Source organism: Balearica regulorum, chromosome 2 (assembly GCF_011004875.1).
Source record: "Balearica regulorum gibbericeps isolate bBalReg1 chromosome 2, bBalReg1.pri, whole genome shotgun sequence".
NCBI lineage: Eukaryota > Metazoa > Chordata > Aves > Gruiformes > Gruidae > Balearica > Balearica regulorum.
Window position 1 is genome coordinate 167744327 of NC_046185.1, and position 20036 is coordinate 167764362.

Here is a 20036-nt window from a genome sequence, read left to right on the forward strand (position 1 = left end):
CGCGTGGCCCGTGGCGGCGGGGCCACGCAAGCTCGAGGCCGTGTCTTGCCTGGCACAGGGATGTGATACAGCCCACGGTCTCGGGGATTTCCCGCGCAGAGCGAAAGAGAAAGAAGGAAAGGGCACTTGGCCGCGTTCCTCTTGGCCTCCTTCCACTTTCCTCTTCTGATGTTATTCTCCCTTTTTATGGCTCCTTGCTCGAGCCTTAAGCCCCAGCAAACGTCGCTGGAGAGTTCATCCAACAGAAACAAACGGGGACGTGTCTTCTGCGGGTGGAAAGCAGCAACTTCCCCTGGGGCCAGCACATCCTGTCTGCGCCCGCTGGGGCTGTGCCCCCCAAAGCAGATAAAACCCCCAAAGGCAGACGGACCCGCGCTGGCCCGAGTGGCCGAGCCAGGGGCGTCTCGGTGACATCCCTTCTCCAAAGGTGCCCGAGGCGCCGTGGCTCCACGAACCGCTCATCGCAGGAGGTGAAGCCTGGCTGGGGCACGGCTGCCTCCCCCCATGCACGCTCCCCCTTCCTCCCCTCCCGCCCGCACTCTGCGGGGGGCAGTTGGGGTGAGGAAGCCCCCGGTTGTGCAGACCCCTGCCCGCTCCCTTCTGCCGCCGCGCACCCCGAGGGCAGCCCGTTCCTGGGGACCGGTGCTGGCAGCGCAGAGTTGATGCGAGTGACAGGTCTGATGGCACCGGTGGTTTCCAGGAATAGTCCAGGCATCGCCTGTGAGGCAGCAAAAATAAATTTCCCGGGTGCTGCTGCAGGGGAGGAGGGAGGGGTGGGGAGGAGGCAGACGGCAGCACCTGGGGAGCAGCATCTGTCCCCCCCACGGCCCTTTCCAGGTGCCAGCAGCGTCATTCGGTGTCACTCGCGTCCCACGCTCGCAGCTCCACGGCTTCTCAGGGACAATTATGCCCCGACCATCACTGCTGCCTCGGCGGAGGGAGGAGGAGGGTTTGTGGCTCCCCACTCGACGGGAGCACAAGCATTTTGGCAAAGCTGCTCGCCGGTGGCTTTCTTGGCTCTGTGACGTCCTGGTGGGGACGGTGCTGCCGGAGCGGTGCAGGAGGAGGCTGCGGGGAACAGGGATGCTCCTGCACGTGGCGAGGGTGGATGGGGCCTTTCGGGCTGTGGCTGCCCTTGTGCCTCTGGCGAGGGGCAGCGATGCCCAGCGGGCGCTGGCAGCGTCGCCCAGCGGGCGCTGGCAGCGTCCCTGCCCCAAGGGGCACGCGGTGCCTGGCTGCTGCCCGCCCCCGGGGCCGCGACGGATGGCCCTGAACGGTGCCTAAACCTGCCCTCTCAGAGCTCCCCAGGCGGACAAACACACCACATTTCATCCAAATGCAGGTTCCTCGTCCAGCCCTGACACACGATCTCGTTTTAGCCAGTTTAATCTGTTTCTGCGTGACTTGCAGGGCCTGCTCCCACGACGGGAGGAAAGGACAGGGGCACCGCAGTCCCGCACGGCTGGGGACACCCACGAGCCACCAGCACGAGGGAGACACGGCCGGGACCTCCATCAGCCGGGGCATCGCACCCACCCGGCCGCTGGGTCCCCGCTCGCACGTGCGGGTGACGGCGGAGGGTCTCCACCGGCCCCGAGGTCTGGGCGGCACTGGCAGCGTCTCACCTCCACGCACTAAAAGAGAGCAAATTGCGCTGGAGCAAAGCGCCGGGTGAGCACCACAGGGTGAGCCCAGCGCCCCTCTGCTCCCCCACCCTGGGGTTACGGGGCCGTGGGGAGGGCTGGGGCGGGTGCTGGGGACGTCCCAGCCCGGCCGTGGCACGGAGGGATGTGCGTGGCATCAACCAAGAGCAGGCAGCACCAGGGGAGCGTGGCATCAGCTCTGTGCGCCTAAAAATAAGACACGGGGCAGAGCGAGGGCTGCCAGCCGAGAGCCGCGGGGCCGAGCGGAGCCGGGAGCACGAACTGCACAGGGGCGACAGCCCCGGCCCCAACGGGGAAGAGACCGGGGCACCGCCGGGGAAAACCCATCGTTCGTTAATGCCGAGCAGATGGTCTGTGCCACCCGCCCAGGACCCCCGGCGTGCCGCTGCCTGCTGAGCGCCGCCGCGCAGGTTGGCAGCCGATTCGTCAGCCCAGAGCAGCCCTAAAAGGCAGCGGCAGCCCGGACCCCCTCGGCTCCAGCATGGGCCCCCGAGGGGCATGGAGGGGCCCGGTGGCTCCCGGCACCAGCGGCGCAGAGCCGGGCACGTGGCCGGACCCAGCGGGGAAGCGATGGGTGCACCCAGCCAGAGCCCCGGTGTGGGCACGTCGTGGCGGCTGTGCCTGGTGCCCCATCTCCCGGGGCCACGCAGCCCGGCCTCCTGCCCACCGGCCCCATTGGCACCGGGATGCAGCCGCTGCCAGGCCGAGGGCTGGCACCCACACGGGCAGTTTTGTCTGGCACGCCCAAAGCGTGGCTGGGCAGCAGGAGATGAGCTTGGTTTCCAGCCCTGCCTGGATTTGGTGACCTCTCACAAGGACCTTCCACCCTCTGCCCGGGCTGGCAGCCTCCACTCCTTGCTCCCATGGAAGAGAGGGCGACGGGCACCGCTCCCTGGGGCAGAGCTGCCCCGTTTATCACCATTACTGGGGAAATGGAGGCACTGGTGCAGGCCCCGAGCTGGGACTGTCCTCTCGCCACCCCCGGCAATCAGGTGTAACCATGCCCGAGGCGGAGCAGGGACCAGAGGGTTTCTGGTGAGGGACCGGGCAATGGCAGGATGTCGCTCTGGAGCCTGGCCAAATCCCGGTACCAACATTTCCTGGAATTATACGGCCCTGCTGCCCCTGCACCAGCTCTCCAGGGAACTTCTTAATCACACGTGTCACTCAAAGCCCTTGCCAAGCCGAGAAGCCAATGGTTTTCTTAACAAAGCAGCTTCTGCCCAGCAAAGCCGTGTGAATCTCCCTCAAAAAGCACTGCCCGCACCAAGGTACAGCCCAGATTTTCACCAGCGGTGACTCCGTCCGTCGCTCCTCCCTACGAACCCCCCCAGCTCTGGGGAGACAGAACTCTCCGGGCCGTTGCCCTGAAACACATCCAGCTCCCCCGCTGCCAAACTAGCAGGAGCAGGCTTGGTTTATTAGCGGATTTTAGCTGATCCGTTGAACCCCTCTGCCTCAACCCAAGCCAGAGCCATCCTACTTCGCCCTTTCACCACGCCGGGTACCAGGCAGAGTTACCGCACGCTCTGCGCTCCTGCCACGCGCAGAGAGAATTCCTCCTGGCCCGGGGGAGCCGCAGACGGGGGCACTTTCACTTGACAAAGCACTACAGCAAGTTGTTGCGAGGTCGGGATCCACAGCAGCCGGGCTGCCGAGAGCGGGGAGAGCTGCCGTCGTCGGCCGGAGCTGAGATGCAGAAACAGGCTCCGAGGCCGGGGAAGAGGCATCTTGCTGCCCTCCCGCGCAAAGAAAATAACGAAGGCAGAAAGGCGAAGACAAAAGGTTTGTTTGAAAAGTCACAGAAGGATTTCAAACCAGGGCTTTGCCCGGTAGCAGTTGTAGCTAAAAAAACGCCTGTTCACAAGGCAGCGGCCGAAAAGCCGCAGCGAGGCGGCGTTGGAGGGAAGGTCCAACACCCAATTCCCGTGTCCCAGGGACCCCCGGCGAAGGAGCCGCTGGCACAGCCAGGGCAGCCGGCCCTTTGCAGCTTGCCTTTCTCTTAGCCACAAACGCCACGAGATAAAAAGATAGCGCAGGTGTCCTTTTGGGGCACAAAAGGTAAAGCAACACGGCAGAAAACACTAAGCTTTGCGGCGCTCAGGAGCTCGCGGTAGAAGCTGATGAAGCTGTAAGCTGCTTTCAACATCAGTTTTAAGGATAACAGATGGAGGCAAGGAAAAAAAAAAACCCCACCAGTTCTCCGCTTTAGCCTCCGGTGGATTTGAAGTCGCGTTGCTGTATTTTAAGTGAAGCTTTTAACGCTGACCCCATTGTCAGCCACCTGCTCTTCATCCCCCCCGCTTTCTGACTTTTCACTGACATCCCTGTCGGAACAGCCCTCTCAGGTGCTCCGCCGGGAAAGCGTCCAGCACACGCAAGGCTCTTCACCCAAAAGCGAGCTGCAACTCTGCACCGCGCAGACGGTACGCTGGAAATACGCTGCTTTGAAACTCGGATGGCTGCAGCCCTGCTTTTCCCAAGTCCGGGGCGTGATTACAGACCCAAGTGCCCCCCAGCCTGGGAAGGGGCTGCACGGGGGCCGTGCCAGCTCCGCCACCCCCGCCAGGCGCCCGGGACCCCCCGTGAGGCCGGGAAGGGTTCTCGCCCAGCCGCCTGTGCCAGCTACGGGCACCCAAACGCCCCACGGCTCTGCCAGCCGGGCCGGAGCACCAGCCTCCCTGCAACCGCTCCGAGTCCCGGAGCGTGCCTGTTTTCCATCGGAGCCGTGATTTCAATTATCCCAGAAGTAACGAGGAAAGAACACAAGAGAGGAAACGCAGCGATTGCCGAGGTGGGCTTCTCCTCAGAGCTGTGCGTGACGCCGAGCGGCCCGCCAGCACACCTACCCCAAGGAAGACGAGTCGAGTTAGACAAACCCTTGGGAGTTTAATCCTTTAGTATGGCTGCGGGCTGATGGGGTACAGGTCCCGGTTAGAAACACACGTCTCGCGGCCGCCTCCTTCACAGCCCCAGGACTCTCGATCAACACAGCGCAGGCAGGATGGGGGGGGGGCACAAAGCACGGGGCCCCTTTCCATCCCTGCAGGGCTACGGGCGTATCTAATCCCTCACAGCGCACACCACAGCTCGCGTCCCCCGGTGCTGCTGGGCCACAGCCAGCCACAACGCCCACAACGTCGTCAGCGGGCCGAGTATGGGGAAGTTTGGGGCAAGGAGTGGATTTAGGGGCAGTCACAGGAAGCGCAGCTGTACAGCCAGGGATTGCTGTAATGGTTTTGCTCCAGCTGAGTGACCTCAGAAAAAAGAGCATCGTGACTCCGGCAAGTCTCCATCTGCTTTTTCTGAACAGGGCTGATGAGTTCGGCTTTCACAGAGTGACTGTCGGTTTACGAAGTTGTACCCAGAGCCCCTGCACAGCCCTCGTCTTGCCAAACCGATCGTGTACTGCTTGGGCTTGGCCCAACGGGGCTTGCACCAAAAAGCACTTTGGGTCAATCCCGCTGCTGCCGGTGTCACAGGCACCCGCTGGCCTTCCCCCGACTCACCTCCCAGCTTCCGCCAGGAGCAAAAACCTTCCAGGTGAAATCGCTATTTCTCATTTAGCATTTTATCATCTTCCCCCTCAAGGTATTCAGCTTTGAGGGAAGCCAGCAAAATCAGATTAAGGTGGGTTTTTTTAATAAGAAAGTTAAGAGTTCAGAATTCATCCTTTCAGGGTTTAAGAAACAGGTTTTTTAAAAAAATCAAGTTAAAATTCCACACGAGGCACCTCTATTTCAGTATTTTTTGACACAGACACAACAGCACACAAGACCAGCTCGCACGGAGCGAGTCAAGCCGTGCAAGGTGTGAGCCAGGCTGTGGATTTCTACTAAAGAGCCCAGAGTTTCCAGGACGGGTGACCGTTCCCAGGCTGCAGGAGCACGTTTCACCAAAGTTTGTGTGAGGAAGATGAGCTGCAGCGATCATCACAGCACTGCTGCGGCAAGCGGCCGGCATACCCCAAAATCACCGCGCTACTGTAAGGTTTGTTAGTTGGGTCTCGTGCGACACCAGCAATTAGCAGGGCAGCAGGAGCGGTGTCCAAACGGCCTCCCAGGATCATTAGCGCGGTTCCTCACAGCCGGGCTCTTTGCTGGACGCGTTTTACGACAGTAACGCGCAGGCTGGGAGGGAGGGCGGCAGCGAGCTGCTGCTGGGGAGAGTCCTGGTACTTGGCTTTGCCACCCCAGACACCCTAATCCCGAGTCACCCTCGGTTCCCAGAAGTCCTTCCTACTTTCAAACGCTAACTCTGCTACAACTAAAGCAGCAGCTAAATTCAAATTACTAAGAAATAAAACAATCTAGACGAAGGAAACGAGGTGAACACGATCTCTACATACAATAAAGAATTTCCCCTTAAACTGTCTTCAAGATGCTTCCCACAGCGAAGCACGGGAGCTCAGTGAGGCAGGACCTCCAGCTGTAAGGAGCTATTTCCCATTGTACTTCCCCACGACGCATTACGTTACCAAAACACAGAGTCAAAGCTGCAGCTGAAAAAGAATTAAACCCTCACGCCCCAGCAGCAGGCTGCCCTTCAGCAGACACAAGGTTTGAGTACAACCCAGATGATGCAACTGCAGCGGCATTAGCTTCATTTGACTGTATTTAAATAAAATAAAGCATTTAAAAAATAACAGGCACTAAAATACCCTCCCTGCTTACACCACGTACCAGCCGAGCCCCGTGTAGCCTCTCCCCACCCTCCCTGGGCAGACTGCTGGGCAGTTTGTGGGTGCCACAGAACACGAGGAAAGCCATTTCCACGAAGCAGCGTGACAAGCGTATTGGGAAGAGTCAGCTCCCAGCCAGCATCCAGGTTGCTGGGCTCAAACCCGCATCTGCAAGTTCCGTGGCGTTCCCAGTCAGACGGGGAGAGAGCCGGTACCCGACAGCCGCAAGGAACAGGCACACGTCTCCCCCCGCTGCAGCCTCCCCCCACAAAGGGCAGTCTTTGCTTGTTCAGTTCAGCCCTCAGAGTTTCTTCAGGCGACTGTACAGTTCCCTTTTGCTCTTCTCACCAGCCCAGGTTCGGCTTTTGGTGCGGAACCTTTTCAAGTCTTCTTTAAAGTCCTCGTGGTGCATGGGGCGATAGCTCTGGGGCTCGCAGAAGCTCTGGGGAAAGAGAAGATGGTTGAACTTGGATATGTGACAAGAGCGATGAGCTCTTTGAGACTCGCCGACAGAGCGTGGTAGCAACCATCGGAACAACTCCCACCAGAACAAACAGAACTAGAGCCCCTCGCCCCGAGCAGGAGCTTTATACCAGACACTTGTGACCAAAGCCAAGCGATATTCAGGTTACAGCTACTTCCGACGCGGTAGCTGTTAAACCAAGGACTTTCAGCCTTGTGTACAGAGCTCTCACCCCAAGTGTTCGGCAGACATCACCACACACACAAAGCCTACCCAGTATTCACCTCGAAACAGCAGAGATTTGAAGAACACTTGTAGCTGGGGCGGCCAGCCCCAGAGCGTCACAGCCTGCCGTCGGCTGTCCCCTGCTGCCACCTTGAGGCCCTCGGTCCTCCCACCTCGGGAGAGCGTACCCACGGGCCCCAACCAAAACCCAGGCAGCCGCCACACAAGGGCTGCCAGGGGTCATAGGGAGAGCCGAAAAACGGGACAGAGCTCTCTGCCACGAACACCGGCATCCCCCAAGGCGGCCCAAACGCTGGAGGACCCAACATCCCACTGGGAAACCACACCCAGCCACTCACAGAAAGGCTAAATATCTCACATCTCCCTGAAAACACACCCAGTCACAGGGCAGGAAGGTAATCTGAGAGTTACTCTGAAGTGCTAGGGCCCGAGAGGGACTACAGAGACAGGGCACAGTCGAGTTTGTGTCAGAACAGCAGGAAGAATTGGCTGGAGAGAGAGTTCAGCCTCTGAAGTGCTGGAGCAGCAGAAGCCAAGTGATAGGAGAAACACCATCCTCACAACACTGTTAGAGCTGCTGGGCATTTTTTGCTTTCCTTCTCTGAAATAGAGGCTGAAAACTCAAAGCTCGAGTTTTTCACTGTTGCTATTTTAGTACAGTTTCATGTGTTCTACAGCAATTACTGTCAAGCCTCTCTCCTCTCCTCGTCCTGCCAGGCTGAGCAGTCTTCAATTCCTGCTCCAAATGACATTTTGAACTCCTAGTTATTATAAAAGAGCAGAAACCAGTTTTATATTTTACTCTCGAGAGAAACGGAAAAACCTTTCAGCTATGGCTGCAAGACAGCTCCGAAGTACGGAATAGGCATGGAGAAGCGAAGGCAACCTCGCTGCCAAGTTTTAACTGCTCTCAGTACAGGAGGGCACTGGGAAACAGAGCAGGAAAAATTACCCCAGCAAAAAACCACTCTGCTCCAAAGAGAAGTCTGATTGAGTACGAGTACATCGGTATTATTCATCTATTGTTTCTTCTCAGTGGGAAAGCACTGAATTTAAGAGAACGTTACTCACCCGGCATCTTAAAAAGAAGTCCTTGTAACCCCCCTTCAGGACATACAACTCTGGGTAATGGAGGTTGGGGTATTCATTACCCAGCCTGTCCCGCTCTCTCACAAACCGGCACCTGTAGCAAAAAAAGATCCTCCATTACGTCTCACTTTCAACAAACGACACGCGAAACCATGGCTCACCCAAAAAATCCCATTCTTAGGGTTACGGAAGCAAGACACTGCCTATCAGAAACATGCTGATAAGCCGCGCTGCCTGCAAAGCTGTGGCTCACGGGTTTTCCCTTCCCATCTCGGAGCGTTCCAGCCCAACTTCAACGTAGCCATTTGCATCGTGGGCTGTGTCACATCGGCCAACGTCCACTCATGACAACCTGCCAGCACAGGAACTGGTGCCACCCCAAAAGCTTTGCTCTCGGCAGTCAGTTGGTATCTGGGGGAGTGTGGGACAACTCACATTCGAGGACCCCGCTCAGAAGAAAACTCGCAGTGGAACACTATTATCACTCGTTTGTTCTCGGAAGGCTGGATCGGCTTCTTAAGCAAGAAGTCCTCCACATCCTCTTCCATATGAAGGTTTACAGCACCCTGTAAAGGCAGAGTCGTGCCAAGGACACACGGTGAGTGGGGGAGAACAGTAACAAACCCGTCCCACTCCTGGCACGCTGTCTCCTCATCTTTCCTAGAGGAGTTCTGGCAAGCCCCCCGCCCTCGGGAACACAGCTTCAAGCCCAAGCAGAATATTATGGAGTCTAACGCTGACTCCGGGTGACCTGGACTTGTCTCAGACAACCGTTTCAGCGGCTGTGGCCTGATGCATTTCCCATCTATTGCGTTTGAGAGTGCCAGCCAGCTTGCTCAAGCAGGAAACTTCAAGGTCAATTATATTTTGCGCAGCCATTTGTTTGTTCTTTGAGGTCCATGGTTTAAATGAAGTTTAATATTCTAATTTTAGCTTCCCTAGATATCAGGATGCTGGACACCAAGTGTTGTACATCCTCCTCTGGAACCATCTCCCTGCTTGCCACACAGGCCACCGCTTCTGCCTAAGGCAAGAGTAACGTTCCCTCCCCTGAGGGAGAAGTCACTTTATGGCCCATACCACATCCACGTGGCCCTGGATGCTCGCTCGCTGGTGGAGAGCAGCCCCCGCAGTGCCCCGTGACCCCAGTTTGCCCTGGGGGCAACTTCAGAGAATTCTGCGTTGCCCTTGCGGGGTCAACGTACCTTGATGTGCCCTCCTTCGTACTCATATGGGTATCTACAATCAATTATCACGCATTCCTTGATGAAGCTCGCAAACTTCCCAGTCAGCACAGACACAATCTGGGAGAGGAGGGGAAAAAAAAAAAAAAAAAAAAAAGAGTTCAGTTGTGAGATGGTTTTGTGTTGTGGTTTGGGGGTTTTTCCCCAGTAAATTATTTTTCTTACTGTCCCTGGAACACATACCATTTCTGAGTCAATATATTTTAAATCTTGATGTTTCCCATCGACAGTGTGGAATAAATAACCCTAGAAAACAGACAACATTTAACTGAGAAAATTCCAAGTGCGAGCCACACGGGCAACAGCAGAGCGTCCAGCAGTTCATTTGGTAACACAATGCTTGACAAGAATCTCTTCAGCAAAGCTCAGGAGTTAAAACTAAGAATTCTAAAGTTCAGGGACCAAAAGTTTATTTTTTGCTCCTATACTGGAGGGATTTTGTAAAGTTTTTTGAATAACCAAAGAAATTGCTTTGTGCCTAAGCTGTGAAAGCGCCTGTCTCCTCACCGACAGCCTTTTCTAGCTATTTGGGTACGTGCTGATAAAGAAGCGAAGTGCTTCATTTAGGCTGGTTTGAGACATCTCTACCAGGAGAGGCCATTAACACGCGTGAACTAATGCTTGACCATTAAATCACTTGAATTACCTTCGAGAAGTCACCAATAAGATCTCTCTGATCGCTGTCCAAAATGCTTTCGATCTCCGCTGTGGAGGATTGTGTCTTTACTATTTTCAGATTCTGAAGGAACACAGGTTAGAGATCAGTGCACTGACAGCAGAGACACCCTTTTCCCAGAACGTAACAGAAGACTCAGAGCTCGCTCTGAATCGTAGAATCCCAGAATCGTTTAGGCTGGAAAAGCCCTTTAAGACCACGGAGTCCAACCGTTACCCCAGCACTGCCCAGCCCACCACTGACCCATGTCCCCAAGCACCACATCTACACGGCTCTGAAATCCCTCCAGGGACAAAGCCCTGAACTAGTTCAGGAAACCCAGCTTCCCCTTTGGATTAAGGCAAAACTCAGGCTCAGGAGGACACAACTACTGCACCAGCCCCGCCAACCCCCTACACGATGCCCAGAGAATGCAATTGTGCTCGGTCAGCAGTTCACCTGAACCTCCCCCATTAACCTTCATAAACCAGACACCTACACTAGATCCTCCCCTAATCAATTCTGTTACAACATCGAATGCCAAGCCACTGACCGTTGAATCCTCAGAAGGCGTTCCAGGCAGGCTTTTTCTCTTCTTGCTTTTCCCTGGAGAATTCTCTTCCTGGGACCTCTCCATCCTTTTCTGGGTGGTTCTTCCTGCACCGCTAGGCAGAGATGAAGAGCCAAACAACCGGCATCGTTTAGCCTACGAGGAAGGAGAGAAGTTAAGAGTTGCCCAGCAAAGATTTAGATTAAAAATTAAGCAAGCCTCAGACTTTCAGATTATTACAAGTTTTGCCTCATATAAGACACTGCCACTGCTCAGCAAGAGCAGGATGTTAGTAGGGTCATCTAAATTCAGAACCTACATTTCCAGTGACACTTGTTTCTTGCTGCGTGGACTGGGTGAGTTAGGAGCACCATCAGCAATAAGATGTGCTAGCAGAGTGCTTTATACCAATTAGCGGCCAATTTATCAGCAGATTAAGGAGCTTTTTGCTGGAGTCTAAACTCCCTTCGCAGTCTATTCTCAGAAGATCGGGCTACAGGCATTCCAGGTGAGCCTGTGCAGAATGTATTCAAGATATGTCAACAAGTATCTGATAAGGAAAGTCAAGATCTTCTTGCATTTATGAAGTGTTTTTGTAAAAAGAGAGTTAGTGCCTACATCAGCACACAGCGAGCATTGTTCCACGCTGACAAAGTCTTCCAGGTAAACAGGGTCTGGAGATAACAGAATGCTGAGGGGGGGGGGTTATGCCATATCTTGGTTTGTTGTTATTAGGGATACAGGATCAGAGTGCCATCCCTTGTCCCAGTAGTGAGAACAGCTGCCGGAACAACGTCTCTGTTCTGTTGTGCTCTGCCAGAACACTTACCCGATTGTCCGTTTTCCTCATGACTAGCGGTGCAGTCCAGAGGCTCGCTACATCAGATGGCATCTCCTCATCGTTCTGAGGAAAAAAAAAAGAAAGTTCATTCTCATCTATTTCACCGTGGGCAGAGACTGTAAACATCTACAGCTTCTGCAAGGCTCAGGCAAACATTCCAGTTGAATTCAGCTATCAGAGCAGTTTCAGGAATTTAACTCAATCACTAGTCCAATACTCAATGAAATAATCAATCAATGAATTGGTTCTGTTAACAATGACGTTCCTCCAAAGCTATAAGCATTTCAAATTCAGTTGGAAACAGTCTTCTATAAAAGTGGCTTGAAAACAAGTATCACCTTTAGCTCTTTTGGCAAGTTTCTAGAGAAAAACACCAACTGTTCCAATAATTGTCTCTAGTCATGCAGTTCCCATCTGCCAATAGGAACAGCAGCAATTCTCAGAGTAACTACGGTTCACACCCCAAGTAAATCCCATTGTCTGCACTAGGAAATAGTGCAGAGAAGATGGAGACACTGAAACATAAGAGTTGAAAGAGATGACGATAACTCATCTCCCAGCATTCTCTAGTACTGAGCTTTTTGCACGTTGACTCACCACAGACTTCTGCTAGAACATACGTGCACCACGGACACATATCATGGGCAGACTATTAACACTAGTGCTGGTTTTGAAACGTCTGTCATATTTCCTTCATACCTACCTTCAAGTCTTGCTCATCTAGCAGCTCTAGGAATCCATCATCATCTTCGCTTTCAGTGGAAGTCAGAGAAGACTGCTGCAGGAAAGCTGGCCTGTAGTTCTCCTGTTCACCCGTGGGAAACTGAGACAAGACAGTTAGTTCTAACAACCTTCCGTCGCTTCACTGCGGGATGCTGTAATCAGAGATGAGGTCGCGCCTCTTACCGCACCACAGGAAACATGGCGGTTATGCCACCACCTTGAATACACTGACCTGAGCAAACCCCAAAGTGGGTTCCAATACTTCTATTTGATCCCCATGACAGGGGATTGCTTCATTAGCCTCGTTAAACAATAACCCTATTCTCTGGAAGAGGCTAGCCAGTGAAGGAGCAAAGGAGAGAAACGGGTGGTGCCAATAGGAAAGAGAACAATAAACTCTGCAGGTGCTGAGCACGAGATCAGCAGTGCTAAGCAGGATGAACATTGCCAGATTGAAGGAGTGGAGACAAGACTGAGCCCCCCAGCTCTGTTTCTCTGCAAGGACCCCCCATGGTTTTTCAGTTGCTTTTTCTAAGCAATAGAATACAAATAAGGTAATATTTTCTTCCTGGATGTAAAAGCTGGATGTAAGATCCAGTTGCATCTACACAGTTGGCTTCTTTGTTCCAAACGCACCTGCCTCAATATAAGTATCTACTTGATTGAGACTGAAAACAATTTCCAACTGGCTTCCTCTATTCCACATTGATGTCCACACTCCCTCGACTTACTGCAGCATAATCTCAGCCCTGTAGTGACTAATCTTTCACAGACTACAGAACAATCCACGTTTCAAACTTCTGACCATCTCATGAGCCAAGCGTGAGGACAGTTTTCTTATCCAGCAGATAGAGAAGTTTTCCCATCTGGCACATGAATAGTGGTGATTAACAGCATTGTCTTAGGACCACGATGCAATTTTTCTTCCTCCCAGACAGTAGCTATGCAGAGGATTAGATGAGAATTAGTTGCGAAGAACACTGTAGTACTTACTGTCTGAGCTGGAGATGAATGCTGCCTCGGTCCAGGAACACCTTTTCCATCACGGGAATGGACGTGCACAGAACTACGAGAAGCTGGTTTGGTTGGCTTCTTGAACTCAAACGATTCCTGAATTAGAAAGGAGCAAAGCAGCAATCATTTTACCAAAATTCAACACAGCGTAAGTTCCTAGGATCATTTTATCTTTTTAGTTTTGTTAAAACTACCTGGTGTTTTGGATTTAAGTTCCCTGCTGCCACCAGGAATAGTCTGAAGGCAAATGCTTTCAAATTGAAGATGTTACAATAGTGATTCATTTAACATAATCAAGTTTTTATCCTCTTGATATAACCTACAGGCTTAAGGCTTTTCTATTCTTTTTGCCAGTCAACTTCTCTGCAAAAGAAATCATTTTTAAAGGCAGCCAAGGCTGTCACATCCACTATTGAAGGGGTGTGCTCATTCAGCTTCCTCGGTACTGCCTCTTACCCGGTATCATCGCAGGCAGCAGAAAGCAACACTTACATTCTCCTTATTTTCATCTTGTTCCAAGAGTTGAAAAGCATCACTGTCCAGAGAATCGGAATGGTTTCTCTTCAGAGCAGGACTGCATCCCAGGAGGCTTTGCTACAACGTTCACACAGAGGTAACAGTTCGTATTGTGCAATACAGTCTTTGCACGACTACATTTTTGGCAAAAGAAGGGTTAATAAAGACTGGAAGGTCTTTAACTACAAGTGCCTGCAAACTATGTGCAGGAGTCGTTTATGCTGACCCACAGGTACCTAAATGCTCCAAATGCCTTTGTGACAAAGCCACATCACTGAAATTTCACACCAACTTCAATGAGATTTGGCATTTACAAGCTGTAATTTTGACAGTTTTCATTAAGTGTCATAGCAGCTGTGGTTGAAGCCAGAAAATTAACAAGTTATGGAATGTATCCAACTAAAAACACTTAAATCCTTTTAACTTTTATACAAGACCGACACCACCCTCACTTACTGGCAGTGAATGTATTCTTCTGAAAGGCATCCGAATGCTACAACGAAAGAGAACCAAAATTTATTTCAACATTTTGTTTTAAAAGACAGTAATAGGAGTAAAACTCACTTTCTTTCCCCTCCCCCAATAAAACTCCGTAAGCTACAACAGTCACTGACTAAGAAGTTAAAACAAAATTATACTTACTTCAGTCTGCTAGATTCAAGAATTGCTTTCTCGAACCTAAAAGCAAGCAACATGCCCCACAGTTAGCACCAAAGGATACTACACGACAAATCAACCCTGTGTGTAAGTCATGGAGTGTTATGCTAAGCAGAAGCCAACGTGCTTATTGTTGACACTGCCTTTCTCAAAAGCTATTTATAGCCAGCTTATCCCATCCCAGATTTTGAAACACTAGCTAGGCTCCTTCTCACCCTCCTTTCCCCAAGTTCTTTTCAGCATTGGTTAGGCAACAAGCCAGGTTGAAGAAGAAAAGCTCAGTAAACCAGGGACCAAGGGCATCCCCCCCCCCAGCCCTGAGGATAGAAGGCTAGGAAAAAAAGTCTAATTCAGAGTGGCAAATTTGAAGCTCAGAGTAAACTGCTTAGTATCAGTTAAGGCATGTACAAGCAGATACAGACTCATTAGTCTACACTTGTTAATGGTGCAACGTAAAATGCCAGAAGTCAGGTTAGCACACGGTTACATACGTTTCCTCCATGATATCGTTTGAGGTTGCAGGACCGGGCGAATCCAAAGCACAACCTGTAGAGGAGAGACAGTGTTTTCTACCAGGGAAGGTCTAAGAAACAGCAAGTATTGGCCACTACTACAGATTTCCTCAGAGACCCCGAGCTCAGGTGGGAAACTAATGCAGAAAGTCCCATCTGCAGCCTCACCTCGGCGTAGAAGTAAATAATACTTACAGATACTCCATACTGTTGGTTTTGGCCATGGATAATGCAGTGTTAGTGCTTGAGGAAAAACAAGTAATTAGCCCTGCCCAAAATGTCACACAGCACCGAGCGCTACCACATAACATGGAGCGCTCCTGGTCTATTCTCTCACACACCTCTTCATAAAACAAAACCCCTCAGTTCCTTTAGGGTTTTTTAAGCCATGTTTTTAGTTACACCTCTTCACATGAAGAAATTTTGGGCTCATTTAAGAAAAAAAAAAAGTAGTCAAAAGGCCCTTCTTAATGCATGCTAGTGTACTGAAATAACAGCAAGCACTCCATAAGCACAAACCAAGTGAAACATTACAGCTACATAGCATTTAAATACAGTCAAATATGAAGCTTACTTAAACGCAGATTCCCTGAGGAATTGTTGTATTACGGTGGTATTCACAAGCCCTAGTGACAGGCCAACAGCTCACCGGAACACACTCTATACCATCATGACAAGACCTGTTGCTACTTCAGTGACTGTGACCTAAAACAACTACAGAGAATTAACTGGACTAACATGACAGGTAGTGGTCTTGGCACAGCAGAAACCTTAATACAAGAAGAAAGCGGAGGTTTAGCAAGCTTGGTTATTCTATCCCACTCTGTGGTTTGCAAGCTATACTTGTGTTTTAGCAGTTCATAAAGTGCCTCTGAAGGCTGAAAGTACCGTGCACAGTCAGACCGATGCATAAATTCAGAGGGAGACACCGATTTCCATCACTGGGCTGGACCGATGGAGTATCAGAAGCTTCCCTGATTCTACCAGTCACAGGATAATAGCTTATTTCATTTTCACTGATAAAACATCTCATCTGAAAAAAAAAAAACCCAAAAAAAACCCACCCCACCTCTGGGCAAGTATCAGTACTAAGATGGAGTTCCCTGGGTTTCAGATAAACAATCAGCTCGCGTTAAGAAAAAGCCACAGAAAAACCCCAAGCCACAAGGCAAACCCTGCTCAACAGCCTTGATTTGAGCGTGCAGAGCAGGTTAGCACAGTCTGGGTTTAAAGAGAGAAGCCACATGGCAACAACTTGCTTTCATCAAAGTTATCACCCTCCAGAGGGTAGAAACTCAAATCGGTCCCATCAGAGCTGAATGCAGATATGCCACAGACCCTAACAATGAAGAACAAAACACTATCTCCCCATTTTCCAGCCCACAGCCCCAACACACAACTATAAACACTCCCAAGCCAATATCTGCAGGCCACCACAGACCAGAGAATGGTGGGAATCCAATCCACCGGTGAAGCCTATCTTGGGCTATCTTTAGCAGCCTTCATCCTCAGCCATCTCTACTGCAGGAAAGGCTGACGCACTCATGATAAGGTGTTGACCCACTACCACGTACCGAACAGAACATCAAGGCAATCTGAAAACGGTACTGATAAACCTCATGCTGGAGTACAAAGCATGGCAGGTCAGCAACCACGTCTAACAGCCATCCTAAGCAAAAAGCCAGCAGAGCCCCACGGTGGGAGCAGAACCCATTTTTTCCTCCATGCTAGCTCTACTCCTAACATACTCCAGAACAATTAAAGCAAAAAAAACCCCACCCACAACCCAATCCATGAACTGCAGAAGCTCGCCGAGCTTCCCTGCCTCCCTCCTCTCAAGACCCTAAGGACGAGAAGCGGCTGCAGGGATTGCAGGCAGGCAGCATTAGTTCTCTATCCAAATCCTGGAAGCTGCTTGCAGTGGAAGCCCTGTAAAGGTACGATGCGCCTTTCATTCCTTACTCGTTATTTACTAATTGAGAAAGCCGTACCTGAGTCTGTTGATTCTGATGACACTGTTCTTTGTAAGCCATTAGTATTCTTGTTTCCCAGATCTTGCTCAGCGTTTTCATGCTGACTGTAAAGGAAGTTACGTACTTGTTTTAAATGCTTGTTAAAGTGAGAAATACAATATAGGAGTGCCTGAACATAGATAGACGGTACAGATAATCTTAACCCGCAACCTATATCGTTAGCCAAGCGAAAGGATCCCAGGTTGGCAACCCTGCAGACTGCAGTCTCTGTGCGCAGTTGACTACACAGACAATGCCACCACCAGATCACCACGCTTGACAAATATGCCCAGACCTAACACCTACAGGGACTTAAGGTTTTGGTTTTGTTTTTTGAAACCTGCACATGCAGTGCTGATGATATTAGAAGTTAGGCTTAAGCCAGAGACAGGCAGAGCATGATTGCAATCATTCTGATAGCCTTTCTGGTCACCTCGCACCAAACCACCAACCTTTTCTCCGTGGCATACTAACCGTGAGGGGTGTTTTTTGAAATTATGTTTTAGACCCTGTCCTGAGCTTGTCCTAATACAACAAAGCGACAGACCTTGCAATAAAATTTTAGGTCTAAATCAATTTAAGCGTGCAATAGGTTATTGGTGCCTGGAATCACATTAGCACCCCCAAACCATTCTCTAGAAACACCTCTATCAGAGCCCCATTATCCTTCTCGGGACTGCAACCCTCTCTTCAGCAGCCACTCCTTTAATTATCATTTTGCATAGAAAAATTACCAAACTTCTAACTCAAACGCTTTTTTTTTTTTATATAAGTAGTTAGCTCAAATTTTGTCATATCAACTAAGAAAGTTGTTCTCTGCTCACGTAACCGTCAGACCAGTCTAAATCATTCTGTGGGTGAAGGGGCTCGAGGCATCCAGAGCAATGCCAGTCGCTCTGCGAGCGGGCAGGGAGCCTGGAGGCAAGCTCTCCTGCCCAACTGCTGAACCACATCGGGGACACATTCGTTTCATAGGTGGGCAGGGGTCGCAGCAGCTTCCATACAGAGAGATATGCGTATCATCTGTAGCCTTACTCTATGTTACCTTAAATAAGGGAAAAGCTACGTGAGTGCGGCTCCTCCATCATGAGTTAATTAAAAAAAAAAATGCACCAGGGTGCAAGCTGCGGCTACAAACTTGAAGGACAGAATAATGAACATGGGAGGAACTGGTGCAAATCGTTTACAAGAATTCCAGGAATCTGAAGGAGGGAAGGATCATAAAGAAAGCAGGTGATTACAGAAGTGAGAATGATATAAAAACAGCAAACAAAGGACAAATACCAGGAGAGCCATCAAGACCAGAGAGTAAGCCAGGGCAAAACAGGAGCCATGTAAGGGACAAACTGTGGACGTTACTGTACAAATAACAAGATGGAGTTAGACTGGTAACAGCAAAATTGGGTTCAGCAACTATGTGGCCAGAGTTATAGGGAGAGAGGAGCAGCAGGGCCCAAAGACGGCAGCATTTTCCATACGTGAAACAGCAAAGAGAGGAGGAGCGTGCAGGAACTGAGCGAGGGTGCGCATGGAGAACAAGGAGCTAAGATGATGCAGCTAATGTGGGACGGAAGGCAGGAAGGACGGACACAAAGGTACCAGCATTCGTTTGGGGGAGAGGGGAAAGCACCCAGTCCTGGGGCCAGGCACAGGGAAGGGCTCAGGAGGTGATGCCCGAGCAGAACCGGGGAAAGATGGTGGCACGTGGTGGGACACCGCCGGGGGAAGATGGCCCACGGCTCAGGGACCACCATCACACGTGGGCAGGGGAGCCGGGGGGGGGTGGCCCAGTCTTGGGGCTCCCCGGGGCAAAAGGGGATATTTGATGTGTGATGGGGCAGTGGAAAGGGGGGGGGGGGCCGAGCAGCAGGAGGTGGAGGGGGGGGCAGGGGTTCAGGGAGTCGTGGAAACCTCCCTCCCTCGTGGTTTTGCAAGGGGGGGGGGGGGGGCACAGGAAAAACTTCTCGAGGCCTCATGGCGGGGGGCGGGGAGGGGAGAAACAGCTCCTCAAGGCCTCGCTTTTTGGGAGGAGAGTTAGGAGAAGAGATCCTCGAGGCCTCAGTTTGGGGGGGGGGGGTGGAAGGAGAGAACGCGGGATGAGCAAGGCCTCACTTCTGCGGGGAGGAGGAAATTAAGAGAAGAGCTGCTCGAGGCCTCGGTTCGGGGGGTGGGGAGGGAGAAGGAGATCCACGAGGCCTCACTTTTGGGGGGCGCGGGGGGAGTGTAGATGAGATCCCCGAAGCCTTGTTTCTGAAAGGGGGGGGCAGGGAAGGAGAAAAACTCCTCGAAGCCTTGCAGTTGGGGGCGGGGGGAGCAGGAGAAAAGTTCCTCAAGGCCTCGCTGCGGGGGGGGGGAACGGAAAGAGAAGAACAACTCCTCGGTGCCTTGCTCGCCCCCCCCCCCTTTTTTTTTTTTTTTTAAAATAGGAGGAGGAGAAGAGACCCCCCCCCCCCAGGCCTCGCTTCGGGCCCGGGGTGGGGGAGAAGAGGCCCCTGAGGCCTCGCACGGCGGCGGGCGGTGGGGGGGGGAAGCTCCGTTTAGGCCTCGCTTCGGGTCCGGGAGGGGAGAAAGGGGTGAATAGGCTCTCAGAGCCTCGTGGTTCGGGTTGGGTTTTTTTTTTTGGGGGGGGGAAGGCCCTCAGTCTGGAGGGAAGGGGGGTGGGGGGGGCTGCCCGGGGACAGCGCTCAGCAGAAGGGCCCGCCCCCCCCCCCGCTTTGACTGACCCGCGTCCCAGCTGCTCCATGGTGAGGCGAAGGTCGGAAACCGGCGAGAGATCGGCGGGAAAAAGAGACTTGACCACGGCGGGTGAAGCTGGAGAAGCCGGGGAGAGAAGCAGGAGACGGCGGCGGTAAGAACCGCCCGGTGTGGGATCCATGGAGCCGAACCGAACCCTCCCGTCCTCCTGTCAGCGCGGCCCGCAACGCTTTGACCTCAGCGGCTACCCGTCGCCCGCTCCGAAGCTGGCGCCAAACTTCCCCTCCACCAATCAAAACCCTCCTCTGCGTGACGTTGGAAGGGGGCAAGTGTTTTTTCTCAAATCTACCCGCCCACCGCGCTCGTTCTGACCAGTAAGAACGGCGGCGGGAGCCTCACTCCCCACCTCCAACTGCTGTTTGACGCCGCTTCTGGCCAATAGAGAAGCCAGCCAATAGGGTGCCTGAAGATGAAT

At 52.2% G+C, this 20036-nt stretch overlaps 1 protein-coding gene across 1 annotated transcript; it reads right to left on the minus strand.

Moving 5' to 3' along the window:
- Positions 1–5706: 5706 nt before the first annotated feature.
- Positions 5707–20036, minus strand: CDC25A (cell division cycle 25A). Its single transcript, XM_075746978.1, has 16 exons — positions 19591–20036; positions 16847–16932; positions 14835–14889; positions 14329–14364; positions 14143–14179; positions 13663–13764; positions 13150–13266; positions 12137–12256; positions 11422–11496; positions 10596–10748; positions 10034–10126; positions 9571–9633; positions 9349–9447; positions 8579–8709; positions 8126–8237; positions 5707–6787 (listed from the first exon to the last, which is right to left on the minus strand). The coding sequence occupies exons 1-16, from the start codon at positions 19740–19742 to the stop codon at positions 6647–6649; spliced, it is 1572 nt and encodes a 523-aa protein (XP_075603093.1). The 5' UTR covers positions 19743–20036; the 3' UTR covers positions 5707–6646.

Coding starts and splice junctions, on each gene's coding strand:
- CDC25A (XM_075746978.1), bottom strand. CDS start 19,742: ATGGATCCCACACCGGGCGGTTCTTACCGCCGCCGTCTCCTGCTTCTC. Junction 14,180..14,328: donor CTTGAATCTAGCAGACTGAA/GTAAGTATAATT, acceptor CTTTCGTTGTAG/CATTCGGATGCCTTTCAGAA. Junction 11,497..12,136: donor TAGATGAGCAAGACTTGAAG/GTAGGTATGAAG, acceptor TTTTTTCCTCAG/AACGATGAGGAGATGCCATC.